Below are 23104 nucleotides of genomic sequence, written 5' to 3'. Positions count from 1 at the left end.
TCTGTGTTGGTTCTATTATTTTTATGTGTGCTATCAAATACGACATTGTGAATGCATTTTCCAGGAAAGGCAGAGTGGAACTGCACATGTTATCCTCGAGCTTGAGTCATCACTCGGCTTCTCCTTATATTGCTCTCCTGGAATTATAGATACAAGCTTGGACAGTGGATCCTACAATCCTATGTTTTTTTAATGTTGTTATCCATTATTCATTGTTCAGCCTGACATTGTAGTTATGACAGTATATTTCAGGTTTTAGTAGCCAATCAATATCAACTTCCAGCTACATCCTGTAAGCATTCAATCTGCAGCACAGAGTTAATCTAATGTTGAGCAAACTCATCCAACACAAAGCTTTCACTGGCTCATCACCATTTGTCCTAGTGGTTTTTCTGGCTTCACTATGGGAATATGGCATCCCTATTACTAATCCTCCTACAAAGCTTATAATGAATGAGCTTATCACCTACAGGGAGAAAGTGCTGTCGCCACACCTGTTTTATTTATTTTTTTAAAAATGTGAAGGGCATTGGTTTGAGGTTACCAGACTTACCGTGTTCCCTTATGACCCACTTCTTTATGATCTTTTATTTGAAAGAAAAATGGTCTCCTGATCACCTACTGGCTTTAAAAAAAAGCTCAAATGAATGGTTATTGGATGCTTTAATACGTGCGTTCTCCCACCACTATATGAACTCGCTGGAAGTAATCAAAGCTGAAAGCAGCTGCTGTCTGTAAACATCCGAGCCAACGTTAATGCAACAGAAGCATTCGGTAAATTTAATCCTAGGTGTGTTCTCCCCTCCAGCACTGTATATTGTTTCTGAGGATGGCTGCGGATTGACGTACAAGTTGTCTGAACTGAGCAAGAGTATTCTAGAGGCTGAAACATAAAGAGCAATTCACAGTCGGGTCGTGTACATTTGAGGCAGGTACTGACTGTTCCCATGGAGTTAAAATGTGTGAGTCTGCTGTATAGCTGATGAGCTCATTTCCAGGAGCATGCCATTAGGAACCCGACTGCACCGCAGTGACTGAAACAAAAATCTGCCGTATTCTATATGTTTCACAAAATAAACTTGGAAGAATGGAAGAATATAATGGATCATTTCAAAAATGATCTTTCTACACCTTACAGATTTTATTCCTGAGGTAGAAAAAATGATACTGACACTATTAATGAAATCCAAAAGAAGTCAGCTGTTCAGTGAATTCTGATCATGAGCTACTTGTTAGAAAAACAACAAATTTTTCACGCTCCATCTGTAAGCATCCCCGTTGGTTACAGAAAGCCTCATATTTATGTTAATTTACATGCTGATTGAGTAGCTGTGGGGAAACGCCCAACTGCTCAATTACTAACTTGCAAATAGATGGGTTTGGCATGTGGTTGATTATTATTATTTTTTCTAATTTTGCAGTAATTATAGTTTCACACAATAGCAGGTATTACACATACCCCTCCATACACAATGGACTCCTCACACCATTGGCATGCTTTCTGTTTAATAAGGCTGAAGCAATAAGTTTAAAAAAAATCACCAGAGAGGCACTGATTTGGTAATCCCTTTTAGATTCTCTTGGACACTTTCCCTTGATTGATAATGAATTGCACAAACCTGACAATACGCACAGCTTCTCCTGCCTTCTCTCTCTTGATTACAACCATACACACACATGATCTTTTAAATTAGCTCCAAAATCATTAGCAGTCGCTGTGATCAGTGGTTATTTCATTTGGGTCTATGTTATTTCATGGGCCAGTAACTTTACTGCACAGCAGATATGAAATGCTGCCCCAGCATGGCTGGAAGCTGCTGTCAGGTCAGTATATTAAATTGTGTTATCCCAGGGTCATCCTTCCCCATTTTCAGGGAAGCTAAGCCAAAATCACTAATTCATGTGGCAGCGTCTCTTACACAAAAAGGAAAGTGATGTGTAGTGAAAGCTATTTGCTCAACAGAGACTTTTCAGTTCTATTTTGGCCTGCTGTTCTTTTGTTTTTGACTAAAACAATAAAAATACCAACCTTGTCATCGTGCCAAAGCAAAATATTTTATTCACAGAGACTCTAAAACAAGGAAAGATTGAATCTCTTTCATATTTGTGTTTTTATCTTTCAGTAGTTTAAGAGTTACAGGTAGACATCTCAGGGAACTAGCAAACACAATCCCCATGCAGGTTGTAAAGAGGTAAGCAACTGGCAGTCTGAATATTGACCACTATAAAAAATATTTTTTTGAAAAACACCAGAAAGACTTGCAAGACAAATTTGAAGTTGTGCTGTTTCACTGAGCTTTCTTTGCTTTTCAGAGGCAGGCATATGAACTCCGGGGGCTTCCTTAGAAATGTGGATGTGGATTCACATGTGAATTATTTGATGTAGTAATCCGGTACATTGATCCAGCAACTTTTACAATTAAACTCAGCAGGGATGTACCTCTTCGGCCAGTTTGGATATGTGTTCAGAGAGCAGCTCAGTCTGAGCGAGTAAAATGTACAAAGAATGCCCTTCAGCGTGTACCTGGGATGGAGTTTTTGTTCACCATATCGCACTCACTGGAAAATAATGTTGCTATTGGACGGGATTGCTTTGAATGATATTTTTTGTACTTTAACTGCAAAATCTGTGAATCAAATAAGGTATGGTTGGTATAGGGGAAATCATTGGATAATTCCAACTAATATATATTTATGTATGGTTTAGTTTTAAAATACTTTGCAGCACAATAAAGATAAAAATAGACAATTACAGCAATGCTAGTGACTGCACCATCTATCATTATGTTACATTTCTCACAGTATTAAGATTGTGTTTTAGCTAAAATGCTACATGTTCTTTCTTCTTTGTTAACCATGTAACCATGTTCTAGTTAACAATTAACTGAAAAAGTACACCAGAGATTGACTATGTTTCAGCAAGCGTTAGACAAATTAAAGATGACGGACTCCATGATAATGACAAAAACAGGTTTTATCTGAGGTAGACGTGAATAGTGTAACCGGTTTTATTACAGTCCATCCAATATTTTCCTATTTACAAAAAAACAAAAAATCAAAACCAGTTTGTGGTGCAAGAGAAAAATGACTCAGCACACTAGAATCATTTAATTTTTCCTTTGGTGATGGTGAATATCTGATTATCTTTTCTTTGTTGAATCTTGCATGTGAAAAACATTTGCATAACAAGCCAAAGATCACTTGTTATATCCTGGGAGGAGACAAAAGTCCTTTTGGGGATTGTTTCATGAAGGCATCTGGAATAAAAATCTGTCACATCAAATATGCAGAGCGACCCGCTGTGGCAACCCTTTGTGTATAAGAGAGCAGCAGAAAGTAGTTTCCCTTTCTCCGGTGTCAAAGTCAGAACTGATAAATACTATCCGCCAGTTAAACTCCACCCTCTTTTTCACAATTCTTGTATTGTAAACTGTGATTTATAGATTAATCAAAGTAGGGATTAACTACTTCACTAGTTTAGCAATCTGCAAGCATCCATAAAAAATGTTGCTCCAAGGTGTGTTGTTTTAAGCCCTTTGGTTGCCATTAAGAACCTTCACTGGATACCATCCATCTGCCCATGCAAACACCAAGAAGGTCCAGGTCAGGTCAGGTGGGGGCAGTGCAGATGCCTAAAACTCCCTCTCCCTGGCCACCCTCCTTGGTTCTTCTATAGAGAGACCAAGGCATTCCCAAGGCAGCCAAGAGATCTCTGCAGGGTGTCCTTGGTCTGCTCTGGGACATCCTCTTCATCAGACATGTCTGGAACACCTCATTTGGGAAGTGCCTAGGAGGCATCCTAGCCAGATATTCAAACCACCTAAACTGGAAGCTGTACTCTGAGAACAAAGCTGAGCCTGGACACCATTTGGAGGAAGCTCATTTCCACCACTTGTGACTGCAGCCTCATTTATTTGGTCACTTCTACATCTTGTGACCATAGGTGAGGATAGAAACATAGATTGACAACCTCATTTTCATGCTCAGCTCTTTCTTTGTCACAACAGATGGTTGCAGCTTCCGCATAACAGCACATGACACACAAATTAATCTGTCAGTCTCCTGCTCCATTCTTCCCACACTCATGAACAAGACCCTGAGAGGTTGAAACTCCTCTACTCGGGGGAACAACTCCACCCTTCCACCCTTTTCTGGCTGAGAACAGACTTGGTGGTGCTAACTCTCATCCAAACTACTTCACACTCTGTTGCAGACTTCTCTAGTGCAAGCTGGCGACCTTGTGTCAATAAAACAAAAACAAACAAACAAAGAAAAACATCATCCCACATCATCTGCAAAAATATGAACAGAATAGAGAGCGAAGGCGGCCCTTGCAGTGTCAGATCTTGGTGGAATGAGACTAAGCTGCTGCCAGGTCCTACATGTACATTAATACTGTCTGCTTGAAGATAGAGCTCATGTCCTTCACACTGAACAAACTCGTTATTAAAGGCTCTTCTTGACATTCTCGAAATTGGAGAATCCAATCTTCAAGGCCAGCTTTTGATGAAAAAATTCTAATCTTAGCAATGCATTAAATGTGACATATGTGCTCATCTCCAACTTCATGAATTTATTCCTGGATGTTAGTAAAGTAGCTTTGCATGATTTGTGTGCTAGTTTAAAATAATGCTTTTTTACTTTGATAATGGGACTCAGAGCAGCTCTTCAGTTCTACCCCTGTCTTCTATTGGCTACCCTCCAACTACTTCTCATTGATCATAAACATCTAAAAGTGTTTTTTCCTAATATGTCATAAACTAAACTTTCAGAACAATCCAGACCCTAAAATTTCAGCTCATATGTAGATCTGAACATTTGAAATGTTGACCTTTAGTTGGAGTATTCAGCATTATGTGTGTGAGGTGTGAGTTTGAGTGTGCATATATATATATATATATATATATATATATATATATATATATATATATATGTGTGTATATATATATATATATATATATATATATATATATATAGGAGACTGACAGTTCATCTTAGCAATCCCTCAGAACTGGCATCTACTGCATATACCATTGTGAGTTGAGACATGCCATCCAGTCAGATGATTTGGTTTTCTGTTGGTGATTAGGGGCTGCCACAGGTCCTTCACCTCTGGTCCATTACTTTGCCTTGCATCAGCTCTGGCAGAGGCAGCCACATTGTGACAGGTGAGATAGAGCCCCACCGGCCATCAGGGAGAGGTGACTTATTAAAAATAATGACTGGGTATGTGCTATGTGATTGATGAGAATGGGATGACAGCTCGTAGTCCGTAGCTATATATGGACACCTCCTTCACAATGACATGCCACGGGAGACGAAGAGCGAAAGAGAACATGTCATTTTAATATTTAAATTTTTCTGCTCCTGCAAGAAGAAAGCGTGGTTCAAGGGAAGGCGAGCAATACAATTATTATTCAGGGAGGCCAAGATGTTCCACCCAAAGTAACTCTTCTTTTATTTGATGTCATTTCTGAGGCACAATCTGAACCTGAGGACCTTGGGGATGATACTCTATAATAAGGTGAGGAATCCTGTGGCTCAGGGCACAGAGTTCCAGTGTAAATACTTTAATTCTCTATTGTTTTCAATGGAGATACACTGGCTCATAGTGCCTACTGAGCAAAATGTTTTTCTCTCATGGGGATATTTTCAAGCTACAAATGACTTTGAGCTTTAAAGAGATTTTTTTGTTTTGCTTTTTAACAAATATCCTTTTACACTATGTTCCCAATCTTGATACAGGAAGATTACTACAGGGAAACATGTACCCCAAGTTTAGTAATTAACATGTTTGATCTCATTTGACTTAATTATTTACACTATCCAGTCTGTCTGATCTTACAGATCTCACAGTTTAACCAAGTGTGTGCCACTGAGACATGAATCATGTATGTGTGTGCATGTATGTCCAGCTACTGCTATGGCTGAGGATATATTTTGAGGTAAAACGATTATCACAAATTGTTGTTTTTACATTTGTGCTAATGCGTGTGTTGACTAGATAAGTGGCTGGAGGAAATTTGAAAACACAACTTACCTTCCAACGAAAGTGCTCGCAATCATTCTGTTTAACCCTCATTAATGATTTCTCCCTGCTTTCCTGGGCAGACAAGGTTTGATAGACTTGTACATTTCTGTGCGATTACTCCTATTAGTAGTAATCTGGCTGGGGGCCTACAGTATGTCTGGCTTTGGCCAGTCCTGCTCTGCTCGATGAAGGTAGTTCAATTTTTACTTTAAGGCTAAAAGGGTATATGGCGTAGTTTCAAACCGCTGCACAGTCTAAAACAGCAAATCAAACAATTCATCTTCTTTTTTTTCTATCTGCTAGGACCTTCTAGGGTTTATTACTGGCTAATAAAAAGAATGTAGCTCCAATATGCCAGATTAGCAGTGGCATCGATACTGATATGATTATGCACTGATGTGATTACATGCCATTAAGTGACCAATGTAAATCCTTTTATAAAATTAAATGTTTTTCAGCAAGCCACATCAGCTCGTTTGCTGCCACTGCAAAATATCTGTACACGTGTTGCCTTATGTTAAGTTGATCTTTGTTATTTTTACACTGATTTCACAAGCATATTTTAAAGTTGGGAATATCAGAGTCCTGGTGCTGTCTATCTGTACTTATTGTATGTTGAGTAGCAGAATTGGTATTTAAAAGGCAAAGGCTGAATTGGTGCATCCCCACTGACAACAGTTCGGACTTGTACCTACACTTGTTTTCCTCAAAACTGAGAGATATATTATGACAGTAATTCAGCATTACAGGAGCTGGTGGACATATTTCTTTCCCTAAGAGAGCCAGCGTAGTCATTTTTTTCCCTGCCTCCAATAACACACATTATCCACATCCAGACTCCCATCTCGACAGAGACATTAGGTCCATATCAATCATCTCATGTCACTTCTTTTGGAGGGGAAAAGCAAATAATTATATTTCCCCTCAAATACTGAACTCTTCCTTTAAGACACCTTTGGAGGCAATAGGATGTCCTTTTGCAGATTGGTGCTCTGGAGCTTCTGTATATCTTGATGGATTACACTGCAACACACTTGTCAGTTCTGTGTATCCTGATCCTCGCTGCCTCTGCGGCGTGTTCTCTTAGTAACAGTATAATCACGCTGTAGCAACATGGTAGTTTTGGCATAAAATACAAGAAGAGAAGAATCACAGCAGGTATTCAGTTCAGGCTGGTCTTAATGAAGATTATTTAAAAGGCACATGATGACAGAAGTTTGATGGTGATGAATAGGGCAGGAAATTAAAACAGAATGCCATTATGAAAAGAACAACTGCCCTTCTTCCAAAAGCAGCATTGTAAGGGATCAGACCCTTTATTTCTGTGACCTCTCCCAGTGTTAATGCCATTAGACCGAGAAATTCTTGAACCCGCAAACAATGCCGAGTAATCCTGGTTAGGGTTCGGCCACAGAGGTTTTATTTTTTTCTGTACTCGAGGGGTGCTTGTCTTTTGATACCAGCGTCTCACTCACTCTGTTTGCCTTCTTCTTTTTATTTCTCTTGTTCTCTTTGTAGTTTGTTTCTTTGTTGTTCACTGCACCTATTCCCTTCTCTCCAAAAACATAAATATCCTGCTAGCAGCCCTGCAATCCTTTGTGTCCTATCGCAGCTCTGCCTCACTTATGTGCTGCCTTGTAAAATAAAATATTATAGACTGCCATGGTAAAATGACATTAGGGTGCAATGATAAATGTGTACCATAAAGCTCCGAACATGTCACATAAATGACGGAATTTGTTTAATGTGATCTGAAATATGCTTAGGATGCAAGGGTGTTTAAGTTCCTTCAGGAAGCTAGCTTGGCATGCAAGTAGTAGAGTTGCGTGCATAAAGTCATAATGATGAGTGAGGCAACTGTGTGCATATGTGTGTGTGTGTGTGCTTAAACCCCTCCTTTCTCGTGCTCAGTGCCAACCCTGTCGCTAACGCAGCAGCCCTCTGCATTATTTATCCCCACAGCAGTACAACCACTTTTACTGCTGCCACACAGCGGAGAAAGTGCACACCTTGCAAGACCTTTTTCATAAACTTCACTCCTTTCTTCCTCTCTCAGTAAGCCATAAGGATAAAGCACCTTTTTCCTTCATCTCTCCTTCTACCCTCGAGCTCCCTTTATGCTTCGTTTTTTATCATAAAACGCCATCTAAATTCACTTATAATGGATATTGATTTGTCAAACAATAACAGCAGATCATTATAGACAGTTTGTGCAAAAGCTCCATAACCTTGAAAGTTGGAGGTGCTTCATGAGAGCTGATTAAACTGGTTGGCTGACTCTTGTGCTTAACATTTCAATTTACTCTTCGGTGCTTTTCACTCTATATTCCACCTGCCAGCAAAGCAAATGGGACGAATAAGAAAAGTGTCTTATTGCCTCCTTATACTGTAATGGAAAAATACAAGAGGGTTGACAGTGGAATGTCATCCAAAATAAATAAATAAATAAATAACAATGAATACAGCTCTTCCTTCTTTAGTTTTGTGGAAGGGAATTTCATAGTAAAGCTGCATAAACAATACAACTGACGGAAAAGTAATAGCAAAGTCAGCATCCAGTACCTGATGAATAAGCACTTCAGGAAGCTACATCCAATCTCAAACAGACCATAATATTACAAATGCAAAGGAGTCATCATCTGGTCTTTCTGTTTATCGATTTTCAACAGAAAATGGCTCGTCTGCATCGCAGAATCTATTCAAATAATGGAAAAAACTGGCAAGGGCCAGCATAGGTGATATGGCAAAACACTTACTTTTAGTAGATAGCTTTGCTGTGTCAGTTATGCTAAAAGTAGGATATTTAAATATTGCAGGTTCACCTCAGGGTATGTTGATAGTTTGGACACCACATGGGCAGAAGCAGATAAGTTAGAAGCCAATGGCATTAGAGCAAAAAAGAAAAAAATATAACATATTCTTTTTACAGCGTAAATCTGCCATTTTCCTTTCTTTTTTTGGCCTGGCATCGTGTCAGCAAGCCATTTGCAAAGCTGAGATAACAAAATAGAATTGTATGGAAGAAAACAAGATGAATTTAGACTAGAAGGGGTGTGTGACAGTCCAACATGAGGAGCAGCCACTTGACTTCAGTCAAGGTCACAAATTTAAAGATACCCCTCCAGCCAGAATTTCTCAAGTACACTGTTTTAACTGCATATACTGTGACTTTAGAAGTTTTATGCAGTCCTGTAACAGCCTGTATGTAAAGCATGAAGGACTACTTAAAACACCACCACTATGGTATGAGCTCTGTTACTTAAAAAGAAAAATAGTAGAGCCAGAGGTTATGATAGAACTACTGTATTGGTATTCATTATATTCCACTGGCATACCTGATCAACTTGTCGATGCCATGAATGCATATTTACTAGGCTCTGCATTATACAGGAGCATGTTTAAGAGTGTAATTTGTTGGTGGTTAGTGTTAACAAGTGACCTTTCATCATGACAGGAATAGACACTAATGGCCATGTCATCTTTGGCTTCTTCTCTGTGGGAGGCGTTGCACAGCAAATAGGCAAGGTCATGCCATGTTTGCAGCTCTGCTCTTCCAGACATTCACACTTGCAGCTGTGAATACTAATGAGATGTGTTGTGCTGGTCAAAAGGCATTTTAATTGGCAGCCCAAATGTGCGCGCTTTCACTCACAGGTTGGCTCTCAGACCTCTGGCTTGAATAGAGGAAAAACTAATGTGATATCAGCAGCAACTGAGCTCAACTGAGCACTGACATTTTGTACACTACACTGACTCGTGTAAGTGTGTTCAAAAATATAACAGTGCCGAAAAGAAGAGGCAGAAGCAACACAGGGTATAAAGTTAAACTAGCAATTATTATTTTTAATGCAGTTCCACTAAATGTATTACATGAACACTTTTTAAACAACACTAAGTAAAAAAAAAACATTAATTAATTTTTCATGTGCATCCAAATCTGCCGATATAGAAGCTTCAACATTATATGTAGTAAACTGAGACATTTCCATATTAAATATTACATGTATCAATAATGATACTAGATGTTCGGGATAAATAAAAATCTTTGATAAAACAGTGTTGCACACTAACTACATCAAACATGCTTTGATATCACTGATGGCATGCTGTGTAGTCTTGTGTTGTTTTGCCTTTGTTTCTCACCTGTCTGGGTTGCATTTTAAAGCACAAGTCTGCAAATATGTCTATAATGTGTCTATGCAGGGCCATAGATATTCCCAGGTAGCTGGAAAAGATGAGAGACCAGAAAAACGGTGGGGAAAAGCTGCATGATCGCTTTGATTTTGTGCAAAAACCTATTGTTTTGCAAAGACAACAGCTAGTCAGACGTGCCTCAATCATCAGCATAAATGATTACAGCACTGTACAGAAGTCACTGATTGCAGAAGCAATGACCAATGCATCGATTTTACTTCTGCTGCTGCTCCGTGTGCTAAAATGCCCTATTTATAATCATGACATGTCCGACAAAATCAGCTTACACGTACACATGTATCAAAAACTATGATTGTGCGGTGAATGTCCCATTCAGATCTGTAACAGATGCAGAGTCGTAAACTGAATGCGCTGCTAAGAATCTGGTGTATGCAAGCACAATACAAAAACACATATGCCATAATCCCATCTGAAACTTGAAGTACACTTTCTGGGAATGTGTGAGGCTTTCAAGTTAAATATGTGACCGTTGATGTATTATTTGCCAAAGGACCCTTGTGCAAGATACAGAACTCCAAGTTGCTCTGTGATGTGTTAACCCTATATTAAAACTGTTAATAAATTAAGACTATCTCGACTGGCACCAACCTTGGAAAAGGTGTCATTGCCATGCTCATTACAGACAGCTTTCTCCAAAGAGCAACTGTGACAAACTTCCGAAAGCAGTGATAGTTAATAACTGATCTAGTTGCCTTTTCACTGTTGCCAATTAAATGTTAAATAAGAACTGATAATCCTATCCTCCTTAAGACATTTGTCATGCAGAGCAATGGTTTCTGTGCTATTTTACATTTCTGGTTCCTAGACAGGTTTGAGAAGTCATTACCTTCTACCATGTGACATCTCTGCTTGAAGTGGCAGTTCAGCGAGGAAGTGACAAAGACGGGGGACATGCAGGCAGGGTCAGTAGCGAGGATTTGCAAAATAACAGAACCCCACTGTCAAGGATTTGTCAGGGTCTTTGTCATCAAGTGGCTGAAGAGGAGCCTTTCTGTCTGGTTGAGGTCTAATGGGATGTTGACCCGACCCTGGTCCTGTCTGTCAAACATCATCAGTCTTGACAAAAAGAGGCAAAGAAGGGCAAGCAGTGTCCCCCTGAATGCAATTCGCTCCTATAAAAAAAAATCCAGAGATGACAGAGATGTAGAGAATCAGGCAACAACTGCATTTTTTTAAAGAAAATATTCAGTTCAAACTGTGCTTTCGTCACTTGCACACACAAATGTGTATCGGAATAGCAAATAACTGTTGGGTAATTACGCTTAATGGTACAGGCCCCCACCAATTAGCTACTGAGGGTTAAATGGAACACTTCAGTCTCTGGAGGGTTTAGACAGCTGCGTAAATGAAGTTCATCTGAGGCATCATTAGAAAATGCTTTCATTCAGGAAAAATGGAGGTGATGTGATGCATGTCAACACACGGTTTCTGCTAATGAAACCAAGTTCATTGCTGTAAAGTTGTCTCGGCAGACGAGGAGCTGACTGGTTCTCTGTGTCATTTGTTTCGTGCACATACATATGCGTCTAGAGCACCTCTGTTTTGCAGAGGTGAATGAACCTCTAATGTGGTACTTCATATTCTTCCGAAGCGCACCACCTCTGTGGCAGCGTGGCATCAGGTAGTCGATCAATCATGTGTGTAAACCATCCATGAGAGGGCCAGTGTCAATAAAGGAGGAGGAGCATGAAATGAAAAACCCATCTCAAACACACAGCAGCAGTGAAAAACCAACTATTACCCATGCACTTTAACACCCCCACCCCCCCACTCCTTTTTTTTTACAGCAACATAAAATATCAACATCAGACCCTCAAAACTGAAGATTTGTGTTCTCAGCTCTGAATTTTTAACCAGTCCTGAATAGGGAGTGCTGTTTGTGTGGGAGAGGCTGGGGTTAATAATAACTCCAACCAATAGTAACAACCTTGTTAACCATAATACTGTGCAGTCAAAAATAAAATGGTATTTTTTAGTAAGAGGCATGAATCCCACATTTTTGTCAGCTGGATTGCCTCTTGAGTAGTCACAATCAACATTTCTCCCTCCATCGACATTGAGGACAGACAGCTGGTTTTAACAAACCCACCACTGTGTTAAAATAAAAGGAGAGAAGGTTGAGATGAAAAATGTTCCCATTTTTATGTGTTATTGATCAATATGAAACAGCTGCAGAACTGTAGAGTTAGACACACCAATGTATACCTTGGTATGCTACCATATACTTCAGTCTGCATTTAATTATGTTCAGTACTGCCTTTGTCATAATTTGGCTGTGTGAAGGCAGGGAAGGACCCAAACGCAGACTTCACAGAGGCGAAAGTAAACTCAAAAACACAGCTTTATTTGCTAAATGGCAAAATAGTACAAAATTATACTGGGAATAAATAAGAAAACTAAACATACGGATAAAGATGTGGAGAAACACACACAACTATGAGGGAGATCGCAACACTGGACAGATGAAAACAAAGGGCTTAAATGACGAGGGAACAGGAAACACATGGGGGAACAAACACACAGAGGCGCAGACAGACACAGAGACATGACTGACTGGGGAAACATGGATAAGCATGGCAGGCAGGGGGAAACAGAATGAAACATGAGGAGGAAACATGACACAACAACTCACACAACCTATATAAACACAGACACACAGAGAAAGACACCGAGGGCAAAGACACAAGAGGAAAATACTAAAAAATCAAGGAAATAAACAGGGAATGTAAGAAAAGACTACTAATGAACCAGATCATAACCCATAATGCAAAACACCACAAGAATACAAGAAAACACAAAATGCTGGGCCAAAAGGACCCATAACCATGACAACGTTATGTGAAACTAAGGGTAAAATTTTACTGTTTCAGCCCCTGATGTTAATAAGGTCCCTACAAGGTGTTTAAACTATCTCTTAAGTTTTTTAGTTCAGCATTAGGAAGTACGGGGTACCATTATCTGTGTCTGAGTGTTATCTGGATATTTGCATATGATCACAGATTGCAGCTGATAATTGAAAGGATTCTCATTATCTCGACCGTTTCCAAATAGTGAGCAAATATCAGTGTGGGAGTTAGAACACTAAACTATTGTGAGATACTCTTGAGGTTTCGCTGTGATGTGCAAATCAAGCGACACTCGTAAAATATGTGTAATGTTGCTCACTTATAACTAGTTTAGGGCTTGTTAGCAGACCCAGTTCAGCTACAACCTGCTTTATGGCCTCTGCTCATTTTTGTTTTACTCATCTGCAGCTTTTTCATGGGCTGCTTGTAACGGCACAAAGAGAATGTGGGAACGTCATAACAAGCACCCTCTTTTCCACTTAACACCTTTATTAGAAAAGCATTTTCACAATATAAGCATGTGTAAGTTACAAAGTTAAACCAGTGTACTTTGTTAAAGTAGCCCATTATTATAGCTTACATTGTTCTGGGTTTTGCCAATACTATTTGAGACAAGTGTTTAATATTTAAGGCTTTGTTATAGTTTTAAAGACTGCAGTCAGTGGTGCTGTTGCATTGTACTAAATCACAGTGAGAGGTGTTTGTGATATTGATGGGTATATTTTTTATTTTGCTGATTAGGGTTCAGAGAACAGTGGTGCTCCTGATTTATTAAACTGTTTCATTCAGTCACTTCCTTTTAATCAGTCATTTGCAGCTTCGAAGTTGATGGTCGTTACAGTGATTGCTATTCATCACATCAAATCTATCATTGCTTGTGTTACACACAAACTAACACACATTCTTACTCAAATAAGCTGCAATTTTAACTCAGTCTATTATTCATAAATGCCTTGTAGCCATTAGTTGGTTTTTGGTGAACGGGAGGGGGCACAGAGAGATATTAGTGAAGGGAGAAGCTGTTGTCCACATACAGTAATTAGGAATGTGACTTTGTTTTGTTTATTCTCCCTCCCTGTGCACACACACATGAAAGGAGTAAAAAGTTTGTGAGACATATTCTCTGAAGGCCTATTCAAGTCCAGGCCGAACGCTCTCTGCTTTTAAGTGATTATGTCGAACATTGCCTTTGGATTCGTGCGTGTTGCGTGTTTCTGTGGGCTCTGCTATATTTTTGGCTTTAGCAAATTAGAGCTGTGAACAACTGTCCTGTAGAAAGAAAGGTAGATGATGTGGAAATGAGGGAAAGTGCCCCTCTAGCAGGATGTATTTAATGCCAAGGCTGACCTTCACGTAGACATACTAAACAGCAACGTTTTAACTGTCAGTGTTGTGTTTCTGTGTGTGCACTATGGAAAAAATACAATTTGACCAAACAAAGTCTGCACAAAAAAAACAACAACAACAAAAAACAGCTTAAAAATAATCAATGCTTCATTTTTTAGTTTTGTTTATATTTGTTCCAGGACATCTATATTCTCTGTACTCGAATGAGGATTGTTACATGTTCATTCTCATTCCTTGTGCTGTTTTCCTGATTGTGATCAAGATTTTCCGATTTTTTTTCCCTATTCTAACAGGTTTGCTATAGATTGTGTATGGTGTATATATGATACTGCTTCCTTAAGCCATGAACATACTGGAAGTGAATTGTGGTGATGTTGCAACCAAAGTACATAGAACGTGAATAATATTTGCCAACTTCAAGTGACTACAGATGAAATAACTGCTGCCGATTCAAAGTGGGCAGGACCTCCAGTAAACTTTAAGGCGAGCAACTGAAGAGACTACTAAAGTAAAGAATACCGTTGATTGACATATAACCTGCTAGTAAAGACATTAGAGGGTCACCTGGGCAACCAGAGCAGAGAATATCAGAAGTGGCAGATTCAAAGTGATGCGTGGCAAACAAATCGCTTCCAGTGTGTACACGGCTTAGATGTCAGTTTTGTACCCTTGATGCTTGAGTTCTCAATCACCTGAAAATGCTTTCGTGTGTCATTTTGGTCTGAGTGTTGCTGGGCAACCTTAGCTTCATACACCACACAACATCTTCTATATCCTCTTATCCTTGTCTCGTGTGGCGACAGATGCTTTGTTTCATATTAGTGTAGACTTTCTCATAATTCTTCATTTCCCGAGGGAAAATTTACACCTCCTCCGTGACATCCTCTTATAAGGCACAAATCCTTGTACTGTAGTGGAAAATGTTGTATTTGATGAAACTCGGGCAACATACCGATTGAGCGGTCACGTCCAGCTCCATCACTCATAATAGCGTGTTTGTGTATGAATTTGTCATCTAATATCGTCTCCATTTTTGTGCTTTTGGTGTACTAGCAGAAGAGAGTACTTCCTCTGACCCTCACCTCAGCAATCATCATGTTCAATCAAAATTTAGCCTGTATAATGTTTGATACCGAGCAATTTTTTGATTTTAAACATAGTGTTTGAATAACAACAGGAACTGATAGAAGTTCAGCAGCACAATATTTTATCATTTAGACGCACCAAACTGCAAACAATAATAGTATTTTACCAAAAGCAATATAGATGCTGTCAAACCATATCTATCTGAAAAGCCACAGGAAACCAGAAAAGCAGAAATGTATTATTAATTCCACTGTTTATTCCCTAGCACAGTGAATGTAGCACCTGTTGTATTCCGCCTTGTGTAAGCAAAGGTGATTTACAATTACACTGGTCCATGCTCATAAAAGCAGCCATGGAACATGTTTGCACACATGTGAAAAATAACAACATGTCACAGTAGACCGACTTGCTCCAAATAGTGAGATAAGGTGCACAGATGTGTAGTGACAGTGTCATAACTGTTTATATCATAAGAGGGAGAACCAAGCAGAAAGTTTTATAGATTCATATTGAAATACATAATAATTGACAACTCAGAGGGAAACATTAGGCTCATGAAAAATCGAATCGTAGCTCGTTATCGTTCTATAGATATAAATTTAATTGCTAAATTGATGCCTTTGGTGTGAAATAAATCCCCTTTTAAATTAGACCCTTCGGTGTGCAGCCAAATGTCTCTACTTCAGTGATATTTTTATAGTCTGAGGTCTCTGCATCATCATTAATAAATCGTAAGTCATCACTTCTCTCTGTCTTTGCTTAGGTGTTCACCAGATATGGGAAGTGCTATATGTTCAACGCAGCAGAGGAGGGGAAGACACTGCGCACCACCATGAAGGGAGGGACTGGAAATGGCCTGGAGATCATGCTCGACATCCAGCAGGATGAGTACCTGCCTGTATGGGGTGACACAGGTAGGCCTGGAAACATCACCATGATGTTCAAAAATAAGTTCATTACTGATTGATTTCCCTTTCAGTACCAGGTTAAAAACAAGACCACTATAGTTAAACGAGGCGATTTCAAATGTTGCTGCTCATGAAGGATTCATTTTGTTCTCCGCTTTTTTCTTCACTTGTAGCCTTTTGCTTGATTATATGATCCATGCAACAGCAATATTTAGTTACCTTGACTGATTTGTACCTCTTTCCTTGATGTGATTGCATCGAGGATGCCGTATGAACTCATGCAACACTTGCACTTTAGATTTATCCACCTATGAGTCAGTCATTCCTGGTTTTGGTAAAAGCTTGTTTTCATGTTCTTTTTTTCAATACCTCAAAAACTGTGTTGTTCTAAGCTTCAGTGTTAGCATGCAATAATTCATAAAATGCATTTTACACAGCTTACAAAACATTATTCTATTCCACTCAAACAAGTGGACTTCTTGAGAGTCCACTTGTTTCAGTCAACTCTCAAAGTTATTTCTTTCCTTCCATCGTTTATTCATTTGTCTGTCTGTGTTATGGGAATATTTTTAACTGATCTCTTGCAAAGTGAATTTCAGATGGTAAAAATCATTGCAATGTTTAAAACACTATTTCCCTAGTTGTTGCCCAAACTGAGCCTTTGGGCTGATGGTATTTTTTTTTATTCACTTTATTTACTTTAGACATAATACATATAAAAGCGATTTGTGGTTTTTTTGTTTCTCCTGATGAAATCTCTTTAGGGACAGATTCATACCGAGAAATTCCAAATCAAACAAAGTTCCAGAAAACTGGGTGTGAAATTTTTAAAATGCATGAGATGACAGTCATCAGGTTTTTTTTAATCCAAACAACTATAAATCTCTTCTTGTTTATACTTGTAAATCAGATGAAAAATGTTATTACCATTCCTGTCTTTTTAAAAAGTAAAAAGTATTGCATTCTATTGAGCTCAATACCCAAGGATTTGAATGAATAGAAGACTTATTTGTATAGCTTTTCTAGCCCACATCAAGCACTTTTTGTTGCACGACTGCTGTTGTATTCACTTTGAGTAAGGCTCTAAACAAATTTCTCAGGATATTTTCATTTGATGCATCTTCATTTATGCCCAACTGTGGGCATATTTTTCCTTTGAGAATGTAGACGTCTTACTGATCATAATACATATTCAAACTCTTTTCAGCTCAAACACTGAAATCTCTAATTTATTTTGTAAAATAGTGGAGCTTTAAATTATCCTATTTAGTGAGATACATGTAAATATCTTATTTTTGATGCAGGGTGACTGCTTAAGGGAGGCTTGTTTTGTAAGCAGTGCCATATTGTAGCACATTGAATGACCAGCTCACGGCTAAAACAAGTGGAAGGGTAGACAGGGGAGTTCACAGCATCTAGCCAAGCAATGCACAGCTCTGCAGATGGGCATTAGTTTTGGATATTAAAAAACTATCATCAGAAACTCCATGTCCTCTCACTCCTTATCTCTTTCTATTTACACCGGGTTTTGCAGGATTCCACCCAAACCTCCTTTAGGTTTTAATTCAGTTTGAACATGCTGTACTTCTGCCACCACCCTGACAGCATGTGGAACTCCTTCTCCCAGCAGGCTCCAGTTTTCAGTGCCCTTGTTTATCCCCTTGTGGTTTAATTAGCCTGGATGCACTGAGTCAGCCTCAGCATGGAGCATGCTGCTTCCTCAACTGTGCCAGGTCTCTGTGCTGTCCAGACATGATGGAAACATGCTGCACAGGCCCTAATTCCACATATCCTCCCACCAGTTATCTTTTTCTCCATCCAGACAACCCACCTTCATCCCTCACAAGGCTTCCCCTACTGTCCATCATCCAGAAGTGCAGCAGTTGGGTCTCTGGGGTTCTATTATCACACTACAGTATCCAGGATGCTGCAGGGCAACCATGATACTCCTCACTTTATCATGACGGACGAACATCGCAAGAAATGTGCTTCATTCTGTGAAAAATGAACAAGACAGATATAACTTTGAGAGGTGGGAGAAAACAGATGGCCTGTTGCCTGGAAACGCAGCTTTCTTCTCGCCATGTTACTGACCAAACTGCTCAGTGAAGGAAATCATAAATGGACTGGATCTGTCTGTTTTTCCTATCCATACTGCTGCCTGCAAAATGCTTCCTCAGCCAGACTTTAAATAGTTAAATTCTCACCAGGAAATTAATTAGAGTAATTAGGACACCATTGTGGTCCATGATCAAGCATTTTTTGTTCTTTCCTCTTATATTCAGCGGGTAAAATAAGTATGGATCACTGGTTTTCAAAGTAAATATATTTCTTAATATGCAGTTGACATGAAATTCTCAACAGATGTTGGTAACAACCCATCAAATCCACACATGCAAAGAAAATATCAAACCATGAATGTGGATAAATTCAGTTGTGTAACACAGGGAAAAAGTAATGAACACATGAAGAAGGGAGATGCATGGAAGGCACGGAAGCTCATGACACCAGCTAAAATCTATCAGTGATTAGAAAGCAATTCTTACACTTAGTTCAAATTAATACCAGCTGGTTCAGTCCCAACTGATGGCATATAAAAAGGTGTCTCATTACCAAGGTGTCACACAAGAAACACATCAGGATGGATAAAACCAAGCTCACTCAAGACTTTTGCAACCTTACTGCTGCAAAACACGCTGATGGCATTGGTTACAGCAAGAATTTCTAAGTACTGAAGGTTCCAATGAGCATTGCTGGAGCCATAATCCGGAAGTGCAAAGAAGATCATTTCGCCATGAACCGGCCATTAACGGGGGCCAATCGCAAGATTTCAGGCAGAGGAGTGAAAAGATCAGATGAGTAAATGCACTCAGTCGCCATGGCTGAGTGTTGAAACATGTTTAAAGTTTGCTGAACAACAGTTAGAAAAACCTGTGAAATACTGGGAAATATAGTCTGGTCCAAGGACCAGACCAAACATGAACTCTTTGGATGCCATAATACAACACCATGTTTGGAGGTAAAAATGCACCATATATCACCCCAAAACCACCATACCAACAGTGAAGGTTAGAGGTGAAAACATTATGGTGTGGGGGTGTTTATCACATGACCCTGGCACGCTTTATATATTTGAAGGAAAGATTTTTAATAAAAAAATCTTCTACCATTTACCAGGATGATGAAGATTAAATCAGGGTGGGTGAATCAGCAAGACAATGATCCCAAACACACACAGCCAAGGAAACTCTGAATTGGTTTCAGAGCAAGAAAATAAAGCTGCAAGATTGGCCTGAACTGAATCTAACTGAAAGTCTTTGGAAAGAATTGAAGCTCACAGTTCATAGAAGGGGCCCACAGAACCTTCAGGATTTGAAGACTGCTTGTGTGGAAGAATGGGCCAAAATCAAACCTGGACAATGCATGCCATTAGTTTTAACATATAGGACCTGTCTTGAAGCTGTCGTTGCAACAAAGGCTTTTGTACAAGGTGTTAAATACATTTCAGTAAGCGTGCTCAAAACTTTTTCCCTGTGTCGTTTCTTCTTATTACAAATAATTTATGGCTTGATTTTGTTGCATGTGTGGACTGGATGGGCTGTTACCAACGTCTGGTGAGAATTTCATGTCAATAGCATCTTTAGATATATATTTATCTAGAAAGCTGATGACGTGATCAATACTTACTTTACCCGCTGCATAACTGCGGCTCGAAAGAGTTTCCACAGAAAACTGTTATATGGTCTGAGTTTTCAGCCAAGCTGTTTATTTATGTTTTTATTTTATACTGGATGGGGGTATATAATTTAAATGCAATTCCTGTTATAGACTCATAAGAACACATGCATAAGGACAAACTGCTTTTAGAAAGAAAACATGTGCAGAACCTTCTTTCAAGCAAGCCAGAAACTGAAGCACAGCCCAGTCAGAGCAAATCTGAGTGCCAGGACATCATCTTCTACTGGGTCATCTGATAAACATTTTACCCATCTAATTGGCAAATCTCATATAGAGTATGCTATTTAGGCTTCTTTGGCATGCGTACAGTAGCTGTACATCAGCGAGCAAATTTGTCAGCTCACATTCATGCCAGCTCCTCTTTTGTAGTTGTGTATGACCTGATACATATTTGCTGTTATCTATATCAGTCTATGTATTTGATATTTTGAAAACCATTTTGTCATCGCAGTTGAAAGGATTTAAAAATCATATATGTAATCATAGTACATAAGAATTTATCTTGCATGTTGTTATTATAATGTGGCAGCTGTCTTTCTGCCAGACAGCCAGGCTGTACTGTAGAGAGTTATTGCATGTGGTAGAGTGGAAAAGGAAGAGGATCTAAAATCCTTGAGGGGTGCCATATTCAATGTAAGGAGGGAAGGAACTGGATCGTTAAGTAAATATTTTGTTTTGGCTGTTTTAAGAGTGCTGTGGTACTACATTAAACCTCTGAAAATTTCATAATACCTAGAGTTCATCCGTTTTTCCATTTAAAGTCAGCAAGCAGTCTTTATGCACTCAGCACCCTGTCCATTCAATAGCACAACAGTGTTTGTAGAATAATGAAAATCTCTTTAGACACATTACAGGCAAAGCCGCAAACTGTGATGACACTGAAGTCCAGTCCTTTCTTATATCAGATATATTTGTCTTTTCATCATCATCACAGAGGATTTCTTTAAAGATAAAGTCAGCCCTTGTGTACAAAAACTAGACTGTTCTAAACAGCCAGTTGTATTGTGCCCTGGTTGAAGGGATGCAGATTGTAAGAGATATGCAAAGAATCACAGAGTTATTGAATTCTGCTTTGTAAATGGGACAATGGGATGTTATATCAACTTTTTAATGTTTCTTTTTATGTCACTTTGCTTTTTTATCTCTGCTTTAGCTCCTTTTCATCCTTTTTCACTTGCTTTCCTCACGTCCCCCTCTTTTTATAAAATGAAGCCAAAATGTTGTATTTTAAAAGGCCTTCCTTGATAAATACTTGTGAGAGACATAAGCAGTCAGGGGTTTCTGTCTTCTTCTGTTGTCTATTTTCCATCTGTTTGCCATTCATCTTATCAGATTTTAGCTTCCATCTTATGTGGCAAACAGGAAAGTCCAACCCAAACAAGCCTCAGAGTCCGCCGTTAAAATCGTGCCTTGTCTGTACATTTTCTGTCTGCTGTTAGGAAATGAAAGCAATGGTGAAAACACTGAGAAAAGGAGCAGGGTTTTTTTTCCAACAGCAGGTTAAGCCAAGTGCAAGTGGAAGTGGAAAGTCCTTGATCCTTTTATCTTTACTTTTTGTATCTTTTCCTTTTGTGATGTCAGTGTGATGTTCTCAAGTGCAATCTTTTGTGTGTGGGGTTTTTCTTCTTGGATATTTAGAGTGCGTCTTTGATTGAACCGTATTGTTTCTTAAACTGACGAGGGGGAAAAATACAAGGGATCAGTTTAATTCTTAATCAATCTGCCATCCAAATATTATGTTTAGTTGGGTATTTTTACAGGATTGTGGGTCAAAAAATCTTTTTCTAGGCATCTAGCTACAGTAGCATAGGTGGCACATCTGAATGCTGTGCTCATTTGCTGCTTTTTGCTGTTTCATTCAGTCTGCTTGGAAACTATTATTACTCTTCATGTCAAAATTTAGCAAAGACAGCATTTTAGCTCTGTATGATTTGACTGTTGCTCAGATTTATCTACGATGTTTCTATCTGAATATGAATTGAATTGATGTTGCTGTAGCTTTTTACAAAAAAATGCCAGACATAAGACTGAATACAGAAGCCGGTCGAATTCATTTATGTTGAACAGAGAAGCAGAGTACTGAATGAATGATTAAACAGGTGAACATAAACATAGATTAAGTGTTCAAAAAATGTAGAGATGTGAACTTTTCCATGACGAATGGGAAACTTGTGGGCTGTTAAAGATCATATGGTATGATCAAACAGTCCAGAAAAGTTGCTAAATGGACCTCATGGTGAGATTTTGGAAGGTGAAAAATGTGAGTGCATTTAAGAAATTGATTTTAGTTCAACAGAAGTTGAATTTTTATATATGAAACTGCACAGTGCATGAATATATGCTATAGAAGTCAGCATCATCTTTCTGGGGCTGTGGTTAGGCACAGTGATTCCTGACGCTAAATGCTGTACATGTGCTCACAAGTCTGTGCTTTAAGTCCTCTTGATTCCAGAGGTCCTCTGAACTCTGAAGCCAACAAGGCATTTTTTGTGCTGTGAGCTGCAGCTCAACGGAGATTTTCTTTTTCTCTCTTTTTTTTTACTTTAAACCCAAGAGCTAGAAATGACTCTGTGGAAAAAAAAGACCCAGTAAATGAGTAGTTTTTGAAATATTCAGACCAGAGTGTCTGTAACCAACAACCACGCCACATTCAAAGTCACTTAAATCACCTTTCGCTCTGTTATGATGCTCAATTTGAACTCAAGCAGATGCCTGTTGCTCTGAATGACATATTAAATACCTGTGTTAATGTGCGCCTAAGTGTACCTAATGAAGTAGCCAGTGAGTGAAGAGAAATGAAAAGTAAAAAGCAAATAAATATTGACTGAAAAGGTGTGGGCTAAAAGCTTAGCATAATATATGTAGCCTTTTTGCATGGAATTGTAACAGGTCAGATATCCTTCACTGCAAACTCGCATCTTTGCCATGATCCT

The 23104-nt window shown here is 38.9% G+C and overlaps 1 protein-coding gene across 3 annotated transcripts in view; it reads left to right on the top strand.

Annotated features, from left to right (window-relative positions):
• Positions 1-23104, top strand: part of asic2 (acid-sensing (proton-gated) ion channel 2) — a 394348-nt gene that overhangs the window by 346085 nt on the left and 25159 nt on the right. For all 3 annotated transcript variants that reach the window (XM_063472341.1, XM_063472342.1, XM_063472340.1), the window contains one exon: positions 16289-16439. In XM_063472341.1, coding sequence (XP_063328411.1) covers positions 16289-16439 — 151 coding nt within the window. The remainder of the gene's footprint in view (positions 1-16288; positions 16440-23104) is intronic.

This window comes from Pelmatolapia mariae, linkage group LG4 (genome assembly GCF_036321145.2).
Source record: "Pelmatolapia mariae isolate MD_Pm_ZW linkage group LG4, Pm_UMD_F_2, whole genome shotgun sequence".
Taxonomy (NCBI): domain Eukaryota; kingdom Metazoa; phylum Chordata; class Actinopteri; order Cichliformes; family Cichlidae; genus Pelmatolapia; species Pelmatolapia mariae.
This window is presented reverse-complemented; position numbering and strand designations above follow the sequence as displayed.